This window comes from Notamacropus eugenii, chromosome 1 (genome assembly GCF_028372415.1).
Source record: "Notamacropus eugenii isolate mMacEug1 chromosome 1, mMacEug1.pri_v2, whole genome shotgun sequence".
NCBI classification, from domain to species: domain Eukaryota; kingdom Metazoa; phylum Chordata; class Mammalia; order Diprotodontia; family Macropodidae; genus Notamacropus; species Notamacropus eugenii.
This window is the reverse complement of record NC_092872.1, coordinates 214,690,012-214,714,865: the sequence shown is the minus strand read 5'-3', so window position 1 is coordinate 214,714,865 and position 24,854 is coordinate 214,690,012. Positions and strand designations below refer to the sequence as shown.

Genomic DNA, 24,854 nt, shown 5'->3' with positions numbered 1-24,854 from the left:
TGAAAAACTATGAAGGAAGCTTATGCTGAACCTCTGAGCAACAAGGAGTTTTGGGTGCTGCCCAGTAGAAATCTCGGCTCACTTTCTCTCCAACATTCCAGGTGTGGATGACCCACAGCAACATGGGCGTGGTATAGCCCTGGCTGACTTCAACAGGGATGGCAAGGTGGACATTGTCTATGGCAACTGGAATGGCCCCCACCGCCTGTATCTGCAGATGAGCACCCATGGGAAGGTCCGATTCCGGGTAAGCAGGCTGGGGTCCCTCTCTCTCTCCCTCCTTCCCTTCCTTTGAAAAATAGTAGTAGGGCCCTTGGACAACATCATGGTATGATGGACAGCTAGGTGGCACAGTGGATTAGGGTGCCAGGTCTGGAGTCAGGAAAAGACTCATTTTAAGTTCAGCTCTAGCCTTAGACTTAGACTTAGCTTTTTGACTCTGGGCAAGTCACTTAACCCTGTTTACCTCAGTTTCCTAATCTGTCAAATGAGCTGGAGAAGGAAATGGCAAACACCACCAATATACCTGCCAATAAACCCCCAGTCAAATGGGGTCACAAAGAGCCAAGCATGATGAAAAGACCTGGGTTGAAATTTCCACTCTGCTACTTCCTACCTGTACTATCTTGGGCAAGTCATTTGCCCATCAGTTTCCTCATCTTTAAAATGAAGGGATGGAGGATTGAAACTTGGACCCAGAGTTAAGAAAATGCACTTTCTTTCACTGCAGAAGCAAGAAACAGTAAAACTTTGAATCTACTGTCAGCTGTCATCCATGTGTTTCTTGCTTTGCTGAACTGCCTTTTTCTTCTCTGTTCATCTTTGTTACAAAGAATGAAATAACATGTAAGGCACTTTGCAAACCGTAAAGTGCTATATAAATTCTTGTTACTATTATTATTGCTGCTACTAATAATAAGAGAAGACTTGCTGGGTACAGGAGGTAGGGAAGGATTATATTTTTGGAAATGAATCTAATTCGTATGATGTAAAAACAGAAGGCATCATTAAAAATTTTTAAATAAAATTAAAATGTATCAGGAAATTTCCCTACATCTATAAAAAAGAGGAATTTGGATGAGATCATGTTTAAGGCCACTTGTAGATTCTGATTCTTCTCTATTAGAATAAAGATGCTAACAATCCCTTCCACACTTGTTCCCATCACACACAGGATAAGGCCTGGCTGCTCTCCCAAGTCCATTGACAGCTTCAGTTTAGATAATGATCAGAGGGAAACAGCCAGGCCTTAGGTCCTCTGAGAGGCTCCATTGCAGGACACCACTGTGGCCCTGCGATGAAGCCTCAGAGAAAGGACAAACATCTGAGTCAGCCCAAGGAAAAGAATTTCTACACGTAGTGGGCAAGGATGAGTGGGCATCATGATAAGCACTGCCTTTAGCATTCTATGGAAAGGACTCCTTTCTAGCGAATCTGCTGGGAAAGGGGACATTCAGGTCTCTTCTAGTTCTAAATCCTAGGAAGTTCAGAAACATGAAGGGAAGCATATTATTTTGAAAGCACATCATCCCTCCCACTCGGAAAATTTTGCTGTGATGAAAACAGCACAGTTCCAAACGATGGTGTAGCCACAGTGCCTATAAGATGAACTTTGAGCTTTTTTGTTTTTTGGTAAAAGGAAGTGTGGGATTCATAAGGGAGATGAATCTGTCCCTTGACTAGAGGATTCTAGAAAAAAAAGCCCTGCCCCCCCCATTCTCTCTCTGTCTCTCTCTGTCTCTCTCTGTCTCTGTCTCTGTCTCTGTCTCTCTCTCTCTGTCTCTCTCTCTCTCTCTCTCTCTCTCTCTTTTTCTCTGTCCCATATCTCTCTCTATCTCATCTCTCTGTCTCATCTCTCTCTTTCTCTCTCTCTGTCTCTTTCTTTGTGTGTGTCTCTCTTTCTATCTGTCTCTCTCTCTCATCCCCTCTCCCTTCTCCCTTCCTGCCATTCTCACTCTCCCTCTTCATCTCTCCTTCTTTCTCCCCTTTGCTCTTTATCTGTCCCTCTCTCCCCCTTTCTTCATCATTTCCAACTTCTTCTTCCTTCCTCTCCCTTTCTCTTTCCTCCCTCCCTCTCTCTCCTCTCCTAATAGTGGAGCCTAGGATCTGATAGTACCACCTCTTGTGTCCAAATTTTTATGTAGCAATAAAGGGCTGCAGTTAAACTCTGGATTCCAACTCCACCAACTCTCCTCCCAGGGTCAGGCTGGCTCCTTTTCTGAGCTTCACACCACCCTTTGTTGGCCCTGAAGTCACTCTGCTTCACTCTCCCCTTGAAGGTCTCCATAACCCTAGACCATGGAATTGTTACCATGTCTGCATTTTTTGTTCAAAGCACCTACGTCCCCTCTACCTCTAAATTCTAAGATCCCTTTGAGCCCAATGGCTGACACCATCATCTAACATCTCCCTCATGTGAGTTCCCTCTACCCACCAGGAATAGCCCATTCTCTTTATGGATCAAAACCTGTGCTCCTGCCAGACCTTCTCCATCATTCCTACTCCAGCGCATTAGCAAGGCAGAGATAATCAACCTGTCCTGAACCCAATGATAGATCGAACCCTTCTCAACTCAAATTACCATCTTTCCTTCCTGCATCTCTATATTCTCTTTGACAACTCATCCCTCAGATACCCACCCAAGGAGGCATAGCAAGGGGCTGTCCCAAGGATGAAAGCACAGGACTGTTACATGGAAGGAGTAGACTCTGCTTGGTCCCTAGGTTGGGGTAAAACTAAGCACCTAAGTGATAGTTGCAGAGAGGTCAATTTAGGCTTGACAGAAGAAAACCTTTCATAACAAGTAGAGCAATCCCAGAGTCAAGTGGACTGCTTTCAAAGCACTAGCTTCCTCATCATTGGACATCTTCAAGGGGAAGCTAGATCAGTTCTTCTCATTGATGGTCTAGAAATGATTCCTCTTCTAGCACAGGTTGAACTTCATGGTGTCTGTGGTCCCTGATCTCAACTCTGTGCTTCTGTGACTTTCTAACTCTGTGACTTTCCATAATCCTATTACCATAATTTCCCAGCATCAAAAATGCTTTAAAACTTTGCAGTACAATGACCAATGCCTCCCACCAACAGTAAGGGAAGGGTTGTTTCTTTCACACAGGTAACTCAGGGTACTGTCAACTCTTCCCAAATCTAGGGCCCAAAGCATTAATCCTGAAACCTGGTCATCTGTCTTTGCCTCTGATTCTTTGCCAGGACAGGGTGGAGACAAAGAAACTTCTCAGCAAAGTTGCTAGAGTTCATTGGAGAAGACCCTGGTGGGGAGGTCAAAAGTGTCTTCATTTCCCTTCTTTGAACCATGCCTGTAGCCTGACCGTACAGGATACTGACCCCTTCTGGATTCATAGTTTAAAAGCAAGCCAACACTCTCGGGGAGCTATGGGAACAGCTGGAGTTTCTTAGATTCATTTCTTTTATTAATCCAATGAGCATTTATTCAGTGCCTACTATGAATGACTGGGAAAGCATTTATTTATCAATTACTATGTCCAAAGAACTGTACTAAGTATTGGGGATACAAAAAGAAAAACAAGATGGCCCAGCTCTCAAGAGGTTCATATTCTGATAAGAGGAGGCAGCACACAGCAGAGGTTCGGCTCCATGTAGGGCAGATGGAGAAGAAACAATAACGGGGCTGGTTGTAAATCCCAGGGTTTTGGAGGAGGGCGCAGCAGCAGGACAGATACCAAAACCTAGTGGTCCTAGACCCTGGGGATTCCAGGACAAAAATGAAAATCCCTGCCTCCAGGAATTTACATTTTATTGGGGAAATTGTGCACACATGTGAATAAATACAAAGTAACAACTAAATTATTTCAGGGTGTACTAGGAGATGATCCCTGAGCATAGTGAGGAATTTTAAGAGATAGAAGTGTTTTCCAGACATGGGGGCAGCCTCTACAAAGGTGTGGAGGTGGGAGTTTCACTGACTTGTAGAGTATATGAGGAGTAACGTGTCAGGGCTAAGAGACTGAATTTCAAAGTTCTAGGAATGAGGCACCAATGCAGAGGTTCACATGAGTAGCCTAAGGGAGAAGAGAAGGCAGGAATAAGGAGATGAAAAGAAAGAAGCTGAGTGGCGCTAGTAGCCTCCTATGCCTCCAGGTCCCCAAGCTCCCATGGATCCTTGTAGCCTACTCCTGGCTGGAAGAACAAACCTTTAAATCAGCCTTGTTACCAGACTGATGGGGAGTGACCTCTTTCCCCGGCCTCCTGTAACGGGGTGGGCAGCTTGCCAGCCACACTGGCCACTGGCTCATTACAACAGTCATCAGGGAGACCAGTGGAGCAAGAGCCTGGGGGTTGGTAAGAGAGATATCATATGACTCCCAGAGGCCACAAAGGGAGTGTTTGGAGCTCAGCTCCAATGAGCCATTCTGTGAGACTGGGAGTCCTCCAAGGCAACAGGCCAAAGGGGCCTCACTCCTAAATTAAAAGGTCATGGAACTCAAACTTTCCTCCTATCCTCAAAGGAAAAGCTCCTCTTTAGAGTCGTGTCCCTTTCTCCAATGGTATCCAAAGATTCAACCAGCCTGGAGGAGTCCCAGCCCAGTTATCCTGGATCCTGGATCTGTCCCTAACTGGTATTGGGCCAGCATTCTTTCATCTGTCCACCCCAAAAGACATTTCTGAGCATGGTTAAGTGAACTTCAAGGAATAACTCAGCAGGGGTAGAATTAAGGAAAAAAACTGATCCTGGAGTCATGGGACCCAGGTGTGAATCTCAACTCACTTGTTCCCTACATGACCTTGGGCAGCTAAATTAAGGTCTCTGAGACTCAGCTTTCTTATCTGAAAAATGGGCAGCTAGGTGTCAAAGTGGATAGAGTGCTGGGCCTGTTGTCAGGAAGACCTGAGGTCACATGCAACCCCATTCATGCACTAGCCATGTGACCTTGGGCAAGTCACTAAACCTGTTTGCTTCTGTTTCTTCTGTGAAATACCTACCTTGCAGGGTTGTCGTAAAGATCAAATGAGGTAATCATTGTAAAGTGTTCAGCATGTTGCCTAGCATGTAGTATGTGCTATATAAATTAGTGTTATTAATTATATTTTGAAGAGCTATTATTATCAAAATGGAAATAATAATGCAGGCGCCCCCTGTTTCACCAGGTTATTATGGGGAAGTTACTTTGCAAACTTTGGTTCATTATATAAATATTGGTAATATTATCAATGATAATAATAATGATTCATTTTGTTATTAATAAGTTAGTTATACACATTGTTAATTATTCATAATAATTAATGATTATCTGATTAAGGCAGCAAGGAAAGCAGCTGAAGTCAGCAGGTCTCACATATACTAGTAGAGGCTTCAAAGTCCCAGCTTGAGGGGAAAATCTTATCCCTGGTGATTCAGGAGAAGGGAGAAAATAAAAGCTGATCTCTTTTAAAACTGTGCATGAGGGGAGCAATGGATCTGGCAGCGCTGGATACCAAGGTAGAAGAGAAAGGGATCTTGCTAGCCAGAAGGAGCCAGACCTTCCTGCCCCCAAATCACCCAAAATGTAGGTTTGTTACCATCTTTAGTCCCAAGCACCACAGGCGGAGTTAAGTGATACTTACCTCTACGTGCTACTAACAGCCCCAAGACGTGGGCAAGGGGAAAAATGGGGAGCAGAAGAGAAAATAGAGGGAGGGAGGAGAGTAACCGAGACACAAGAGGGATACAGGGAGGGGAGGAGCAGAATGCTTTGTTATGTTGACAAGGCAACAGTGTGAGAAGGTGTCGTGGTGTGGAGGTGGAGAGAGCCCTGGATTTGTATTGAGATGACCTGTCACTTATTGTCTACATGATAGTGGGTAAGGGATTTCATCTCTCTGACTTCAGTGTACTCACCTGTAAAATGGGGAGAGTTAGACTAAATCATTTCTGAGGTCCTTTTCAGATGGTCATCCCATGATCTACAGTGTCCTGAGGGCAAGTGTGAGTCCCTACCAGGTCTACCAAACAGTGGCCCTGCATAGGCCACTTCAGGTAGTAAAATAGGAAAAAGTATTCTGGGTCAGAACTGTCTCATATCTTTCACTTCAATAAATATCAAGTGCCTACTGTTTGGAGTGTCCTTACCCAATGCCCCCCACAAAGGGGGCAGTTAATAATAAATGTTTGTGGATTGATTGATTTAGAGGGGATGATTGAAGGGTCCTCCCTAGCAGGAGCAGACCCCTCCCTGGATCTCATACTTCTCCTGATCTCTCTCTGTCTCTCTGCCCAGGACATCGCCACTCCCAAGTTCTCTATGCCATCCCCAGTCCGCACAGTCATTGCTGCTGACTTTGATAATGACCAAGAGCTAGAGGTTTTCTTCAACAACATTGCCTATCGAGGCTCCTCTGCCAACCGTCTCTTCAGGTAGGCCTTTCCATGGGGCATCTGGCCTCTCATTCAGATACCAGTGGGGGCATCAAGGAACAGAGGAGTGTCCCCTTCTTCTGAGGACAAAGGGCCAATGGGTGAGTGAGCTGGATGCCAGGCTAGGAAAAAGAGTCTTATGACTCAGAGTTAGATGTGTTTAAAGGAATTGGGAGACAGAGGGTCTCAGAATGGTGACATAGCAGAAGGAACGCTGAATTTGGAATTTGAGGACCTGAGTTCACATTCTAGTTCTGCTACTTATTTAGCTATGTGACCTTGGGCAAATCATTTAACCATCGGGGGTCTCAGTTTCTTCATCTGTAAAATAAGAGAGTTGTGGGGCAGCTAAATGGTGAAATAGAACATTTGCCTGGAATTGGGAGGACCTAAGTTCAAATCTGACCTTAGACATTTACCAGCTGTGTAACCCTGAGCAAGTCACTTAACCCAGATTGCCTCCAAAAACAAAACGAATAAATAATAATAATGATAATGGCGGGGGGGGCGGGGATTCCACTAGATGACTTCCAAGTTTCCAGCTATAGATCTATGACCTCGTGATGAGATGGTTCTACATCCTCCATTCTAAAAGAGAACACCAGTTCAAGAACCAGTCAAGACAGCACCTTAGGTATGAAGCCACAGCTTCTGCTAAAGCAGCGAGGTGATGTAGGGGATAGATTAGACTTGAAATCCTGCCTCAGACACTTACAAGCTCTATGACTTTGGGCAAGTCACCTAAGTTGTCTCAGCCTCAGTTTTCCCATCTCTAAAATGGGGTCGATCATGGTACCTGCCTCTGAGGGTATAATGAGACCACTCTGCAAACCCTGAAGCACTATAGAAATGCCAGACAGGCTGAATAGGGCAGAGTGAGAACACAGCACTGGCATCCACATGATGGAGGAAGGGAGGACTTGCATGGTTTAGAGGATTTAACAGTTGAGAAAGTAGACCACTATGGATGCTGGTGGAAGATGTGAGCATTTCAGTATCACACTAAGAGAGGAGAGTAAATGTTTTCCATGGAAAAAGTGGAAACTGAAATGTGTTTCTACAGTCCTGAAAATCAGCCCTACTGCCCCTGGGTACCAAGTAGCCTGACCTACCTGCTGCTTTGAGGCCAGTGGAGCTTGAGATTGCCCTGAACTCTGCCCCAACAAGCTCATGGGGCTTCCTGGGCTAAGGAAAAGGGAAAAGACCAGGAATGAAGAGGCCAGGGTCTGTAGGTTCTGGAAATTTCCCAGATCCCTGAGTCTGCTCCTCTGAACCCCCAACTCCCTAGCGCAGGAGCATGGCCAACTACTATTAATAAAAGGCGAGAGCTATGACTAAGCGTGTTTTAAAATATAATTATTAACAAAGCATCAATCCTGACTGGATGTAATCACCCCCTGAAGGCACCAGATTTACTAATTAGGTGCCTTGCAAAAAGCTTATTCACGACTTCCAGATTAATTGCAGAAGATCAATTGCTCGTTAACAGAGACGTGCTTTTCTTCTCTGGCTAATAAAGTGTCACTTGCCAGGGGCCCCTGAGCAGGGAGAGGTACATCTCATTTGTCTCTCTCTGGCCCCAGAATTCAAGTATTCTTACAATTTTTCTCATGAACCTCTACCTTCCTCCTTCCCAAACACAGACTCTACCCTCCCCTTCCTAGCAGCAAGCCCCAGTCCCAATCAAATGCCCAGATACCCCTTCCTCAACCATAGGGAAGGTTGAGGGGCATCAGGTTGGCTCAGGGGCTGGCAGGGAACAGGTTAAGCACATGGCTGCCCACGTGGGTGAGTGTTTACTGCAGTCCTGGAGGCATTGCCCCTAGCTGTGGCCGGGGAGCCAGTTGCCTGGTAAGTGGCTGTGCCCATAGTCCCTGTGGCAGATGGTTGGGTCCTGAACACACAATGGTAAGTATGAGAGGGTCTAACAGCTGGGGCCACTACACAGCTGGCTGCCTATGGCAGTTTTAACCCCTTCCTGTACCACACTGTTTGGTCTTCTCATCTGCCCTTTTCATTGGACAGAACCCTCTTCCCCATCCACCAAGACACTGTTACACTCTCCCTGGTCCTCCAGACCCTGGATGCTCCGGGCCACACTGAGGGTCCTCCTATTTGCCTATTTGAAGGGTATTTTCTGAGGGCTCTTAACTTCATAATAATAGTCCAAGAGAAGAAGAGAAGTATATTCAGTACACGGGTGATCAGTAAAGGAATTAGGTACATTAAAGATTTAGCATTGTGTACACAGACAGTCCAGATATGTCCCCAGCAAGCAAACACATACGCAAATATTGTACTGTCACACTTTCTCAGATTACATACACAGCTCTTGTACGTGGAGACTCAACATGGACCCTAGGTCAAATACATCACCTGGGTAGAGACACAGACACACAAAGACTCATTCCCTCAAAACCAGATACACATATTCCAACAGAGAACTCAGAAACTCAAGGGACCCAGTCAGGGCTAGTCCCCTTTCTCTCCAAATTTTGTTAAAAATGCTAATGGCACCAAATGAATCCAGCAAGCCTTCTTTTTTGGCACTGTCTGAGCCGCCAGGGACTCGCTGGTTACTTTCTGGATCAAATTCAGCATCCTCCTCCAAATGTGACCTAGGGACAGGTTTCTGGTGGCCCATCCGCTGGCTTTCTATCCTCCCCCATATTTGCTGTACACATCGGATGCCAAGAATCTGGGTCAGTAATAATGAACAGGAAAAAACTAGGGAAAAGAAAAGGCAAAAGAAAAATTGCGTGGACAGCTGTCACAGCTTGGCCCCCTAAATATAGTAAGGGAATGGGAGGGGGACACCCCTGGGTAAAGCATATAGGGTTGGTTGCTTTCTATTTATGTGGCTTCATTATGAGTGTGCCAGGCAGTCAGGCCACTGACATTAAGGAAGTCACTTCCCTCCTCCATCCCTCTGTGAAAGGAAGAGAAGAATCCCCTACAAACATTTGGGTCACTTAAGGACATCTCTCCCCCTCAGTCTTCACTGTCAATCAGGCATCTTTCCCCAGGCAATCTACAAACCATCCATTATAAAACTGGGAAAGCCACATGTGCAGAAATACACGAAATCCCATAGAAAGGGAGGAACAGGCAAAGCTACGGTACAGGGCAAGCAGAGCTGAGGTGTGCTGTGTGGGCATTCCGGGCAGTGCCAAGGACACCATGGTTCTGGGTAAATACTCAGTATTAATGCCTACTGTTACGAGGTATGAGAATGGATGTTGGCGCTCTGGTCCTGGCAGTTCTTGGAAGAAGCTGACCATGCCTCTGCCCCAAATTCACTGTGGGACCCTGGGCAGGTCATTTCCTTCTCTGGAGTCAGTTTCCTCATATGGAAAATGAGGAGGTGTGCTGCTAGATGGAGGTCCCTTCCAGGTCTCTGTGATTGTTACCTTTCCTGATGAAAAGTTAGGGGTGAGGGGCGTAGCTGGTTCCAGGAGGAGAGCATTGACTAATGTGAGCAAAATGGAAATATGGACCTTCCAATTCCAGTTCTTTGGGTCATGGTCCCCTTTAACAATCCAAGGAAGCCTAGGATAATGTTTTTAAATGCCTAAAAATGCATAATATTACAAAGGAAAGAAAGAAAAGTTATTGAAAGTAAGGATGCCATTTTCTTTCCTGTCTACCCACAGACCACAGGTTAAGAACCCCTGCTCCAGAGGGTGATCATTGCTCCTGTTTTCTCTCTTCTCCCACAGGGTCATCCGCAGGGAGCATGCTGACCCTCTCATTGAAGAACTCAATCCTGGAGATGCCTTGGAGCCTGAGGGTCGGGGCACAGGTAGGAAAGTGTCTGGGCATTCCCTGGCACACATCTCACAATGAAGGTGGATGGTAAAGGGTAGCTCAAAGGCATTGACCTCCTGTATATTTCTCCTCTCCCCCCTTTGCCCACCTAGTTAAGATCATAAGGAGAAAGGACATAGGAGCTAGGTGGAAGAAAGTTGGCAATGCCACTCTGGTGGCTATGGTACAGAAAGATGGAAGAAGGGATTACCCATTCCTAGGATTCCAGGACAGGAGGTGGGAGTTAGGGGATGGAGACTTCTGTATTGATGTTCTCTAGCAGTGCTCTGTTCTATGGAAGATGGAAAAAAGAGAAAATGGTGGAGAGACACTGGGCCTGCTTCTGTTCCTTACATGGGAGGTTCTAACAAGCTCTGAGTCCTTCTATACCTAGGCAGTGGTGGAGGAGGAAGACCACTGGACCTGGAGTCAGCGGAGTCCTACGTTCAAATTCCATCTCTGATCCTCACTTAGCTGTGTGACCCTGGACAATTCCTTTATCTCCCTGACCCTCAGTTTTCTTATCTACAGAAAAGGAATAGTGATAAAATCTACCTGAAAGGCTTGTTGTGAGGATAAGATAATATACTACTTGTAAAGTGCTTTGCCAACCTTAAATGGCCCTGTAAATGTCATCTCTAATCAGCTGTTATTAGTAAGGTGGAAAAAGTAGCAAAATGAGCCAGACTCAGGAGGACTGGGGCTCTAGACATTAGAAAGAGAATTCAAACGTGGTAAGACAAGACGATTTAGAGATGAAAGGGAAATTCAAGACCATCTAGTACAATCACATCCTTTTACAATTGAAGAAACTGAGGCCTAGAGCAATGGCATGACCTGTCCAAAGTCACGTAGGTAGTAAGTCATGTAGTAGGTAGTAATTGGGATTTAGAGCCAGTTTTTCTGACTCCGTATTTCACTGCCTGATGGAAGGGCCCCTGATCCTGGGAGGGATGAGATAGGGGGCTAGATGGTGCCCGGAATATTTGCAACCTCATCTACTCTCAGGCTAATTGGTGCCATGAAAGTCATCCTGGTTCTCGGCCAGGTGGAACTCACCTCCAGCAGGCCCCTGGCTGTGGGAGGGATTTTGAGTTTCCAGGCAGCACCATAGCCATGTGCCCCTTGCTCCCCTCTGCTTAATGAGCAGCAGCTGCTAATGGAGGTGGTGGGTGGGCAGGACCTTATTTGGGCTTTTGTTTGCCTGATTTTTAGTTTTGAAATAAATTGATTAGGTCTTTTGATATAGTAGAGCAAGCTGGAAAGTAGGTGTGACTCCCTTCTCCTCCAGGCTCTAGATGATATAGATTTATATTTATACTATAAATATATTCTATCGTATATGATATTATAGATACAAATACATTACATTTCTATTAGATTTTATAGGCTTTAGACAAGGATGTCTGCACATGAACCAGTATGCAGTTAAGCAGAGGGTAACTCTACCTTAGTTCATGACATCAGTCTTCTCCTTTGTCTGTCCTGACCCAACCACCTCCCTTGTCCCTCCCAGAATCGGGGACCTTTTCAGTGTGGGACAATAGAATGTGAAGTCAGAAAAACTGGCTTCAGATCCCGGCTCAGCCACTTACCTCCTATGGGTCTTTGGGTGGTATTCGACAACACCATAAGAGCAGAAGCCAATCAGTCACTCGACAAACGTTTATTAAACATCTACAGAGCACCAGCTAAGAGCTAAGCACTGTATTGCAAGGGAAAGCAAAAATAGCTCCTATCCTCCAGGAACTTAGACTGCAGTGAAGGAGATAATATGTAAACAACTCTGTACAAACTAGATAGATATACTATAACTTGGAGGCTATCTGAAAGAGAAGCCACTAGCACTAAGGGGGAATGGGAAAGGTCTCCTGCAGAAGGTGGGTTTTGAGAAGAGAGTTGAAACAAGGAGTCAGAAATGAGGCTTCATAGCACCACGGGCATGGGTAACAGCCAGGACAAATGAATGGAGTATCATGTGTGATAAAGAGCATACAGGTCAAGAATAGTTGGACTTTAGGGCATCGAAGTGGTGTGGGGGATACAGTGCTGGGCCTGGAGTCAGGAAGACTCATCTTCATGAGTTCAGATCTGGCCTCAGATGCTTACCAGCTAGGTGACCCTGGACAAGTCATTTATCTCTGCTTACCTCAGTTTCCTCATCTATAAAATGAGCTGGAAAAGGAAATGGCAAATCTTTCCAGTATCTTTGCTAAGAAAACCCCAAATGGGGTCACAAAGAGAAGGACATGAGTGAACAGCATAGCTGGATCTCAAGAGTTCATGGAGGAAAGTAAAGTGTAAGAAGACTGGAAAAGTGGGCAGGAACCAGAGTGTAAAGTACTTTTAAATGCCAAGGGGAGCATTTATGTGTATTGTATTCTGGAGATCATAGGGAGTCATTGGAGTTTCTTTAGTTGGAGAGAGGGTGCCATGGATAGGAAAATAACTTTGGCAGCTGAGCAACTTGTCAATATATAGAGCCTAGAAATCAACCAAAAGATGAAAGAGACTTGGGCCAACAGAGGATCATTTTACAGTTCAACAATATCAGTACCCTTGAGCAAACATTTATTATGCACCTACAGCATGCAAGGCAGTGTGTAGGAATACAAAGCTGCTCTCGAGAAGCTTATGATCAAAGACAGGAAAGACAGAAGGAACTGTATTACAAGAGAAAGTGATAAATATAAGGGAATTTCCAGGCAAAGGCTATAAAATGTTTGAGGAGAGAGACCTCCCTTTCACCAAGACAACTGGGGAGTGGGTTTCAGGGAAGGCTACAGAGAAGAGATGAGCACCTGAAATAAGGAAAGGACTTTGACAGGTGCACACTGGGGTTAAAGGACGCATGAGGAGTTGGAGGGCAGAAATAGGGGGCGGAATAGTTCCATTTGGCTGGACCATTTGTGAGGGAAGGCTGGAGATGTAGGCTGAATCCAAATTATATGGGGCACTGACCATCAGGGTCAGGAATTGATATTAATTCAGTAGGCAATGGGAAGCCATTGAGGATTTTCAAATAAATTAGGAAAGGATCAGAGCAGATCATTAGGAAGCTTATCTTGATTCCAGGAAGAATAAATTACAGAGAGAAAAGTCTAGAGACTAGGAACCAGTGGAGTCACAACTCAACAACAGAAAGATATGCCAGACAAGGTCAAAGGATTGGGGTAAGCAACATCAGCAGCCTTTGCTATTGGTGACTCTATGGTAATCTCTTACTAGGACTATGAGGGATTATTTCTTTATTATCATGGTTCTGTGGGCGTCTCTCATCCGTTCATGGTCCACAGACAGCCCCCCCTTCTATGCCCAGAGGTCAGTCAATGCAGTGGGGAGTAGGGAGATGTCACATCCAACAGATCCTCCCCCCAAGGCCAGAGCCAAGTAGGAATAATCAAGTACAAGATCAGAGCAGAGCCAACAATAAAGCTGGCCTGATACTGAGGCCTGAGCTGTGCCTTCATGGGGTTCTTACATCTCACTGGTCTAAAGGATTAGCTTGAGTCCCAGGGTCTGGGGCAGAATTAGTGCCAAAAGAAGATTGGGGTTAAGTAGCCACATCAGGAAGGACACAAGGGTAAGGAGTCAAGGCAGTCATTTCAAAGGGAGCCTTAATCCCCAAAAGGATCACCAGCAAGAACTCACCTAGACTAGTTAACTGGTACTACTCTTTTTGCCCCATTCTTTATGCACAATCTTTAGGGTTTAGGAGGTGGGCTTTTAGGCTCAACCTTTCTGTGCTCTCACCAGCCTCAAACAAGGAGCTAAGCCTGTGTTGTTACAGGGGGCGTGGTGACCGACTTTGATGGAGATGGAATGCTGGACTTGATCTTGTCTCATGGAGAGTCCATGGCCCAGCCTCTGTCCGTGTTCCGGGGGAACCAGGTAAGTAGGGGACTCCAGGGGACTCTGGGATGTGTGTGGGAGAAAGAGTTAATGATGCTCTCTGGAATAGCTTAAGGGATCCCCCAATACATTCAGACTCTGGAAAAAGGACCTGACCCTAGGATCCGTCTCCCTTCTCTTGCCACTCCACACTTCCTGCTTCTGTCTTTCCTTCCCTTCCAGTCTGTCCTCCTTTTACTGTTCTCTAATTCTCTAGATCCTTCCTTTGTTCCATTTCCCCCTTTGCCCATTCCTTCTTTCCCCAGTTTTACTCCCCTTTTTTCTGTACATTTCTCTTTGGTCTCCATACCAGGGTCCCATGGCTGTGTCCACACTTTGGTCCCCGTACCAGGGTCCCCATGGTTGTGTCCACACTTTGGTCCCCCTGCCAGGGTCCCCGTGGCTGTGTCCACACTTTGGTGCCTGTACCAGGGTCCCCATGGCTATGTCCACGTTTTAGTCCCTGCTACTCTTCTTCCTCAGAGGATAACTGGGCTTTCTTTTCTCCACCTTCACCCCCAGGGATTCAAAAACAACTGGCTTCGTGTGGTGCCCCGAACCCAGTTTGGAGCCTTTGCCAGAGGGGCCAAGGTGGTGTTGTACACCAAGAAGAGTGGGGCTCACCTGAGGATCATTGATGGTGGCTCAGGTTACCTGTGTGAGATGGAACCCGTGGCACATTTTGGCCTGGGTGAGTCCAAACCAACTTTGCATAACAATGAGTGAGGTCTGGGTTACACACTGGAGAGTAAACATGACTGAAGGTAGGGGAACTTTCCTCATGAGCAGGTCACTTGATGTATTAACCTAAAAGGTGGTAGAGTATAAAGTACATTAGATTTGGAGTCAGGAGAGACTTGGGTTCCAATCCCAGGTCTGTGCTACACTTGCCAACTGTATGACCATTGGCAAGTCATTTAACCTCTATGATCTGTTAGAAGGGATCTCAAAGGCAATTCAGTCCAATATTTCATGACCTCTACAATGTCAGTTAAAAAACATTTATTAAGCACTTACTATGAACGCTGACCAGAGCTGTAACTAAGACAAGGCAGTGGAGTCTTTGTCCCAGGGCACTGAATTTAGAGGGTGCTGATAGTACTTACAATGCATCCAGAGTATAGAAACAATAGAAACGCAAAAGTGTAGAAACAATACTTATAGCATCTAGTTAGCAAGAATAATTAGTTAAAATAGGAGCTACCAGATGGTGCTGTTTTGATCTCCACTTCTAATACTGCAACACTCCCACTGCTCTATCTCCCCATCGCACCTGATGCTCCCAACTGAAGATGCATTTCATACCATAGTTTCCCTGGCTGTGGTTTGTGGTGATTGTCTCAGGTATAAAGATTCCTCTGTCATTGACACGTAGTCATTCAATTTCAGTTTTAAAACCTGGAGTGAGAGAGAACTCACTGCCTCTTAAGTCAGCTCATCGCACTTCTGGAAAACTCAGTCTTAGAAGGTATTTCTTTACATCCACCTAAAATCTGCCTCTCTGAACCTCAGTTTCTCAAGCTATAAAGTAGGGATGATCACCACAGTACTACTTGCCTCACAAGGTTGTTGTAGCCCCTAAAGCAGCTATATATATAAATGTGAGCTCTTCCTGCTGCTTAGACATGCCAGCTATATTTTCTTACAGATGTTCCTTCTGTCATCACTCAGACAGAGATCTCTTGGCTCTGCTCTACCCTCACCAGATCTGTTCTACTATCCATTTTCACATTCCCTTGCTAACAAGGGACTTCCACATGGCTCGGAGAGATGGAGGGGAGGGGAGGCCACACCAGTGGCTAATTGACCGACTTAAACCACAGTCCGTACTGAAGTTCACAGATCTAAAGCCAGAAGGGACCACAGAAGTCATATATTCCAACCTCCTCATCTTACATTTGGGGAAACTGAGGCCCATAGAGGATGAGTGACTTGTTCAAAGTCACACAGGTGACACACATCAGAGGCAGGATTTGAAACCAGGTCTCCTGACTCCAATTAGTTCTTGCTTTATGTACCTGTTTAAGAAGGCCCTTTGGTACCCATCCTACCTGCCTCCACAGTCTCTGCAGAGAAGATTGAAAGACAGTATGGTGCAATGGAAAAAGTACAAAAATTAGAGCCAAAAGATCTGGATTCAAGTTCTGGCTTAGCCCCTTACTTGCTGTGTGACCTAGGGCAAGTTATTTGACTTCTCTGAGCCTCAGTTTCTTCATCTGTAAAATGGAGGTCATCATATCAGAATGACTCCTTCGTGGAGGTGTTCAAAGAATCAAATGTAATAATGTCATGAAGTACTTTGTAGATACAGTACAGTATGTACAGTAGTATCATATATCAACCACTTATCAATTATTTTCAAAATAATGTCAGCATTAACCACAATCAATTGCCAATCATTCATCCACTGTATTCTTCCCTAAACAGTGGTGGTAGTTTGGTGCAAAAGAAGGGTCCCTTCCTCTCAATTATGCCATCCCCCTAGTTCTGTGGGCTCAGCCAATCAGGCATTTATTAAGCACTTATTATACACCAGGCATTTTTCTAAGCCCTGGGGATACAAAGAAAGCCAGAAATATGGCTTTCAAGGAGTTCTTCCATTTAAGTGAGAGAGGCAATATGGTAATAAGTAGTCCTGTTTAGGATATCAGGAGTAGACAGAAGGTAGTATAGGAGGGTAAGGCACTGGTCAATGGGGGCGGGGTGGGGGGTAGGGTGCAGGCCAGACCAGGAAGGCCTTCACAGAAGATATGAGGCTTGAGGGGGCATAGCGTTCCAGGCATGGGGCACAGCCAATACAAATGCACTGAGACCAGCCAGAAGGCCATTTTAGAGTAGAGGAAGATCGTAAAGCCGAAGAAGGCAGAAAAGGAGACAGCTTGGGGAGACCCAAACAGAGGATGCTCATTGAGCCCCAAAGAGCCTTGGTCAGGCCTCATGGTCTTGAGAGGAATCACCTTGGAAGGGGAGGACGGATTGAAGTGGGAGGAGACTTTGCACAAAGACAACAATTCAGGAGAGCTAAAAAAAATCAAAGGGTGCGTTCCTGGCCCAGGAACTGATGCTCCCTCCCCACACCCACACTGCCCCCTCCTAACCCTCCTCCCTCCTCCCCTCACCACACACACAAGGGCCCTGAGGCCAAGCACATTCCTTAGACTCAGAAAAACCAGGTCCCATCTCAGTGAGCTAGGCTCTGAGGCTGGGCTCTTTTTTTAGGAACAGGGACCCTCCAGGTCAGCTCCAGACCTGGCAGCCGTGATGCCCCCTGAGCCAACTTTGCAGACAGCAGTCCCCACGAGCGCAGACTAGTGGAAGGTGTCCTTCCCAGCGGCTGAGAGGCCCATCATGAATCCCCAGAGCGCTCCCTTCACAGAGCAGGGAGGGAGCAGGGGCTTCCTGATTGATGGAGACATAGAGACACTCTCATAGGACAGAAGGAGAGCATCGAAGGCAGGGAAGCAGATGGGAAGGGAGGAAAAGAGAAGGAAGACTAGAGGAAAGGGGAGAGAGAACAGAAGAGAGGCAGGAGGAAAAACAGAAGGACAAAAAGCAGTAGAGAAATGGCAAGAAGTCACTGTGCCAGGATCTCTAAGCCTGTGTCTGACAAAGAGGATTTGGAGTTTAAAATGACCAGATGTTGAGATGGAGAGTGAGGAGTGACTTAGGGCTGAAAGAAAGAGTCAGGAGGGAAAATAGGAGGGAAGGAAAAGAAATGAGCAGAAGGAATAAATGGAACACTTATTAAGCACTTACTGTATGCAAGCCTTGGGAATACAAAACCAATGGCTACCCTCAAGGATTCTAATGAGGGAAGGGAATATATAAAAGGGATCTGAAAAGCTGGGGATGGGGAAGGTTCCAGATAGTTAGGAGTGGAACTAGGTTAGAAATGAGAAGGGCAAGTGCTGGAGAGGAATTCGATTGAATAAAGGGACAGCTGAGGCTGAGACAGAAGATTTCAGACACTAATTACATACCAATAGCACCAAGATGTGTTGGGGGGTTGTTCCTTCCCCGGGGTGGTACATTTCCCACCTCTGCCCACCTCCCACTACCAGCTACCCAACTTACCAGCCCCTTTACTTGACTCTGGGCTCTCACCCCTCAGGGTCCTATGACTGCCATACTCCCCTCCTAGTACTTTCCAGCTGGAGCAGGATGAAATGTGCACCCTCCCTCTTCTTCCCCACCCCCATCCCCACCAGTCACTTGGCCTACCATCCCAAGTCAGGTGACAGGCCCAGATATTGGTGTAGGATCACCAGTGGAGTTCAGTAGTCAAAGCAACTGACCATGCCCACAGCCATCCCCCATGGTGAATTCAGTCTTAGCCCTCCCCACATCACCATCTGCTTCTGCCCTCCCTTTTCAATGCATCCTCAGAGGACCTTCCTCTTTTATTATTGGAAACAGAGTGGATTTAGTGAAACACAGTGGAAACACAGAGTCAAAGGACCTGAGTGTGAACATAATGGGACCTTAGACTTAATTCTCCCAGCCTCAATTTCATCATCGGTAAAGTTGTTAGGCTGAATGACTTCCAAGGCCTCCTCCATCTCTCAATTTAGGACCTTCGATCTTTTTCTTCCAAATCTTTGACATCTTCTGGAACTCCCCGAAGTCTGACTCCCTCCTGAAAACACCTCATCTCTTGCCCCAACACACACACACACACACACACACACACGCACACCAGCTGGCTGTTTCTCTTCTCACACCCCTGGCAGACAGGTTCAGGAGGAGAAGCTGATGTAATCCTTGCTCCCCACTGCCACCTTCCGACCCTCCCTCGGCCGCCATCACTCAGCAACCCCCTCTCCCTTAAAGGTCCTTCTGTCCTATCCAGAGCCTCCGCATGATGCTTGCACCTAAAAGACCTCCAGGGTACTTGTCCTCCCCAGTACACTCCAAACCTTACTCACCACCTTATTTCTTCCCCAAATCTCTGCCTCCTTTGAATGCTTTCATCTCAGCCTCAATTCTCATAACCCCTATCTCGTCTTCCTCAATCTCATACAAGCACTTTAGACATCTGCTTTACCCCTCCCAACCATCACACACACACACACACACACACACACACACACACACACACACACACACACACACTGGCTCAACTGAATTTTCCCCTACTTCCCCAATTTCTAGTTTTGACTCTGAATGAAAAATGCCTATGCTGAAAAAGAGGTAAGTAGAAAATTAATGCCAAGGCAAAAATGGGGGAACCCAGGCCTGGCAGTGCACAGAATTGTGATTTCCAGGTATTTGTTCAGTATCAGGAAGGAATGGCAAGGATGAGGAGGAAGGAGGAAGGAATGACTACAATTTAGGGGGAAAATTTGGAATCTCTAAAAGTGGAAATGGAAATGGAAATGATTGTCCCCGCCCTCCCAGGGCAGCTTCAGGGAACCACCCTCCAGCTGGCTGATGTTGGAAATCTTTAGTGATTGGTACTCTCTCCTCTTCTGCTCCTTCCATCCATCAGAAATTATTTCAAAACCTGTTTTGTCTTTGAAGCACAATGGGTGTACAAAAGGACATGTGTGCAGTTGTATTGTGTAGTTGTGTTTTGTGCGTGTGTTCACATGTATGTTTTGTATGTTATAAATGTGTGCGTGTTGTATAGTGAGCATGTTAGGTCCCATGTGTTCTATGTATGTAAATATGAATGGAATGTGTGTCGTGTGGGGGTATCATGCATACGTCTCTGTATGTTCTATATTGGTCATCTCCATGGCTGCAGTGATTTGCTCCCTCTGGGTGCCGCCGCACGGTTCACATCTTTGAGGACTCTAAGCCACATTAAGTCCACGGTTCCTCATCTTTGTGTACAGCTTTGTTGATTTAGTAAGTCCTGTCGTTCTTCAAAAGTTCCCCAGCCTCCTTTCTGCCTTTCCTCTCTGGGCTCTAATCCATCCTTCATTTTGAAGGCATCTAGTCCCTTAGGGCTCCCCAACTGGCTTCTCCAGGACTGAATCTAACCGAATGTGATACTCAGGCCCTCCAATATTGGGGGGGGGGGAGGGGGGCTTGGGAGCACCCCTTTGGGGCAGAGGATTCTGAAGGACAATAACCTTGCTCTGACAAGCCTGTCTGTCTCCTTTTGTATCACTGCCTCCTCCAGTCTTCCTGGGACTTCTGCCTGCCTTAGACTCCTGATTTGGGATATATTTCTCCTGTATGTTCATTTGCAATATTCAGCCTGTTTGATCTCATTGGTTTTTCACCTCTGCCCTCATTTCTAGCCATATCAGGATGCTCTTGGGGTCAGTGCCAATCACAGATCTATTAGCTTTCTGCTTACAGCCTGTAAAGAATTCTCTCTCTCTCTCTCTCTCTATCTCTCTCTCTCTCTCTCTCTCTCTCTCTCTCTCTCTCACACACACACACACACACACACATACACACACACACACACACACACAATGGAGAATACTGCATATTTTACATTCTGTATGGTTGTTTCAGCTCCTATGCTTCGGTTGCTGACTGTTTCTCGTTGTGTGGAGGCGGATGGCTGTTTGTTACCCAACACAGAAAATAAAATAAACGCAAATCATTTCCCTGCCCCCACCAATCCATAAGAAAGCCTTCCTTGCCCTAGAGATGTCAACACAGAAGCCCCTTTTGTCCAGGCTTTCAGCTCTCTCTCTCTCTCTTTTTTTTTTTTTTTGGCAAGTAAAACAGGGTTAGTATCTAAGCTGTTGGAGCTCATTTGAGGAAAGAAAATTCAATGGACTCCCCCCACTCCCCCATAAAAATGGCTTTATTAAAGTGCAAAAATATTCCACCGACTATATTCCCACCATCTGCTTTGTTTCTAATTCTTCTGAAAAAGAGCAATCCTGTTTGTCTCAATTGCCTTTGTCCTTTGTAACTGCCTGAGACTGCTCAGGGCTGCTCCTGATGTCCCCTGTCCTCTCTGCTTAATATCAAGGTGAGCAGTCTTCACTTGCAACCAGCAGCAGGAGAGGCATGCCCTGGGCCCTGTACTGAGGACTGTATTCAAGGGAGTCTGGATGGCAGAGCCTCCATCATAGTCGCCTTCCTTTCCTCTGGGGGCAGCTCTGACATGGCCTCATCCAATGCCAGGATCATGGGCCATCTAGTTCAATCCCATCATTCCCCAACCTCAGCGAAATTATTTTGGGTTTATTTTATTTGTATCTTGTACCTACTTATCTCTATACATGCTATAGAATGTCCCTGCTTGAAAGCAGGGATTCTAGGCTTTTGTCTATGCCCAGTGCCTAGCTCAGAACCTAATACATATTAGGTGCTTAATAAATGCTCCTTGAATTGAATATGGAGGAGGAAACCAAGGCCCAGAGAGGCAAAGGGACTGTATGGCCTCAGGTCACTAGGCAGGAAGGAGCTGAGCCAGGACAGGAGCCCAGGTGGCACGGCTCCTCCAAACCAGTCATCCCCAGAGACTTCTTATCAGCTCTGGGATCAAATATAAGGTGCTGTGTTCCATTTTTAAAACCCTTCAGAACAAGGCCCTTTCCTACAGTTCCAGTCTTTTTCTATTTTACTCCCTCCTCCTCCTTTATATAGTCCATGATCCAGTGACCCTGGCCTCCACCTCCTGACTCCATGTATTTGCATAGCCTTCAGCCTCCCTCCTCACCTTCATCTCCTGGCTTCCTCCAAGACTTAGCATAAATCCCCTGCTGCTGCTACTGGAGGCCTTTTTCATCTTCCCCTCATCCTTGGACTCTAGTGCCTAATACTCTTTCCCCTATGTGACACTGTCCCATTGGGCCTATCAGAACTCTGGAGAAGGTCATAGACCACAGCTGCCCTCTGCCACTGCTGCCCCTCTCAGAGCTCCAGTAACTATTTTGCCCCCACTATACTTCACATCCTGGTACCCTAGGCTCCAATCACCCTGACTCATTCCTTTTGCAGCCTAGGAAGCAAGGCAGAACCTGTATCCTGGGGAGAAGCTAGGGGAGACAGGAAGAAACAGATTTCTTTCTACCCATTCTTTATACTATACAAGGAGTCCTGAAAATACTCTCAACCCAGGCCATGGTACTTAATAAATGTTTGTTGATTGTTTGATCCCCATTTGACAGATGAGAAAACAGAGGCTCAGAGGCATTAAGTGACTTGTCCATGGTCACCCAACTAGTAAGTACTCAAGGCAGGATCCCAGGCTTCTCCTGAATATAATTCTGTCCTACTTTCAAGTCCAGAGTTTCTCCCACCAAATCTTGTCTAAGTTAACACAGCCAGTGTGTGTCCCAGCCAAGATTCAAGCTGAGACCTCCTGACTCTAAGCCCAACTCTCTTCCTGACTCTGGATGTTGCTTCTCAGATAACAAAGGCTTCCCCTCCAGTTGCAGTGGCAAGGTGCTGACTCTGAATGTGAGATGCCAGAGAAGATAACCCTCAGAAGATCACTGAGTTCACAATACAACATGGGCGTATGATATTGTCTTTCAAGCCGTCCTTTCACCCAGAGTGCTCCTTGGTTGGTTTTGTGGTGTCTTTGACTTTACTAAAACAGATGCTGGTGTAGAAGGGAGTAGTTGTCTATACAGCATCATTTGCATTCTCTGAGGAAGGGACAAAATATCCCAGTCTTCTGTTAGGAAGGGAAAAAAACCCCAAGAGACAGAGTTTCTGGGTAATTAATTATCAATTTATTAATTAGGCTAGCTAATAATCAATAAACTGATGGTCCATGGTTTCTCTCAGCAACCAAACACCCTGAGTGGAGATGCTGAATTCCTTAAATACCTTTACGAGAGGGAATGCCCCTGACAAGTAAAAATCAACAAATGGTATGACATTGAATGAGGAAGTGGGCCAGAGAACGTGCTGAGAACCTGACTTGATCATATGCCTCCGCTACCTCCAGCAATCTGAGCAGGGGAACGTATCTCCATCCAGACCACCCTGATTGGTCTTCTCCTTCATGACCCTAAACTCTACTGGAGGGGTCCATGGACAGGGGCTCATTTCCTTCAGAGTAACTGGATTCTGCTTATACTCTAAATAGAAGTAAGGTCTCCTAGTTGGGTGGAGTCCAGTCCAAAATGGAAGAGCATGTTCCCCAAAGGTCAGGGTTCATCTCCACCAGGACCTCCTCCAGAGGCTGACCTTCCATAAGAACTAGACCTCAATGAAGAAAAAGAGGAGAAAAAGCTTGCCTCCTGATTTAATAACTGGTTATTAATATAATAGAAAGATAATTTCTCTCACATATTAGGGGATCAGCTGGTCTAGAAGTCACTACATAGCCGTGGCAGATGTCCCAGTCAATTCATATTGACAGTGGAATGTCCACAGCCTTCCACCCCTCAGCCCAGGCTCTCAAGGTTCACGAGACTGTCCTAAACCCCATGGATTGTTTATTGTCCCTGAGTGCAAGGGTGGGTTTTAAATCCAAGAGATTTGAACCTACAGACACACTAGGTAATATGAGACTAAATAAGACATAACGTTCTGTGGATAAAGTGAATGAAGTTCAGTATTTAGGGTCAGAAAGACCAAAGTCTGAATCTACCTCAAGGAAATCACTGGCTGTGTGGCCCTAAGCAAATCATAATCTCTCTCAGGCCATTTCCTCATCTGTAAAATGGGTACAATAATAGTACCTAGCTCACAGGATTGTTGTGAGGATGATCTATGTAAAGTGCTTTGCAAACTCTAAAGGTTATATAAATGCTAGCTATTTTAATGAATTTTCCCTTCATGATTTGGCAATTACAATCTGACGGGGGGACTTTGAGTGCTCAGATACTTTCCTTATAACATCTCAGTGAGGTGAGCAGTACACATATTTTTATCCCCATTTTATAGATGAAAAAAGTGAGGCTTGTTGGAGAGGCCCAGGGGCTTGCCCAGGTTCATATGACTAGGAAGTGGCTAAACTGGATTTGAACCCAGGTCTTCTTACTCCAAGTTCAGTATTTTCTTCAGGGTGTCATGCTAGACTCATTATGCCTACCCCCAAATGCTGTGTGTTTATTTTATCTAAGGATAGGGAATTTGTGGCCTTGAGGCCACAGGTAGCCACCTAGATCCTTAAGTGAGTGAGCTATCATTCTGTGTTCTTAAAAAAAAATATGTTGCTATTACCTTAGGATATTCTCGAAAACAATTTTCTAGTGGAACAGTTTGGGGCAGGAAATGCATCTTATGCTTCTTCTCTCTTCTGCTTCATCTGTGCTCTCTCACTCCACAGGACAGGACGAGGCCAGCAGTGTGGAGGTGACGTGGCCAGATGGTAGGGTTGTGAGCCGAGGGGTAACCAGTAATGAGACTAACTCTGTGCTGGAGATCCTCTATCCCCGAGAGGAAGATGGGCCACTCAGACCAGCAACACTGGAGGTGGGCAGAAACTCTAGGCTCTACTATGGTCCCACCTTCCCTAGATGGAGACACTACTCAGCCCCATAGAAGGGAATCCTGAGAAGGTGGGCCAATTAATAGGCCCATAGCTGCACAGCCTTCCTTCACTCAAAACAAAGTCAAGTGCAAGTCATGTCATCATTTCTCTGATGGCATGCTCTTCTTTGGCAACGAAGGATGAACACACTAACATACACACTAGCTAAAGTAGATCCTTAGTTCTTATATCCAAGCTATCTCATCCCTTGAATGAGAGAGTTTCCCTAGCAGGGACCTCTTGTGACCTTCACAACTGAGACAAAACCTTTTAGCAAAATGTAGGGCTCCTGGCAGCTCCTCCCTTGCCTATGAGGGCAGCAGCTCTGAGCCTCTTGGCCTCTAAGCTGCAGCTGGGTATCCCTCCTTCGGTTTTCCC

General features: G+C 46.0%; 1 protein-coding gene across 5 annotated transcripts in view; it reads left to right on the top strand.

The window, feature by feature from the left end:
- The window catches only part of CRTAC1 (cartilage acidic protein 1), a 206,258-nt gene that overhangs the window by 156,962 nt on the left and 24,442 nt on the right, over window positions 1-24,854 (top strand). For all 5 annotated transcript variants that reach the window (XM_072626815.1, XM_072626784.1, XM_072626813.1 and 2 more), the window contains exons 7-12: window positions 102-247; window positions 6,237-6,373; window positions 10,093-10,175; window positions 13,971-14,071; window positions 14,594-14,762; window positions 24,273-24,418. In XM_072626815.1, coding sequence (XP_072482916.1) covers window positions 102-247; window positions 6,237-6,373; window positions 10,093-10,175; window positions 13,971-14,071; window positions 14,594-14,762; window positions 24,273-24,418 — 782 coding nt within the window. The remainder of the gene's footprint in view (window positions 1-101; window positions 248-6,236; window positions 6,374-10,092; window positions 10,176-13,970; window positions 14,072-14,593; window positions 14,763-24,272; window positions 24,419-24,854) is intronic.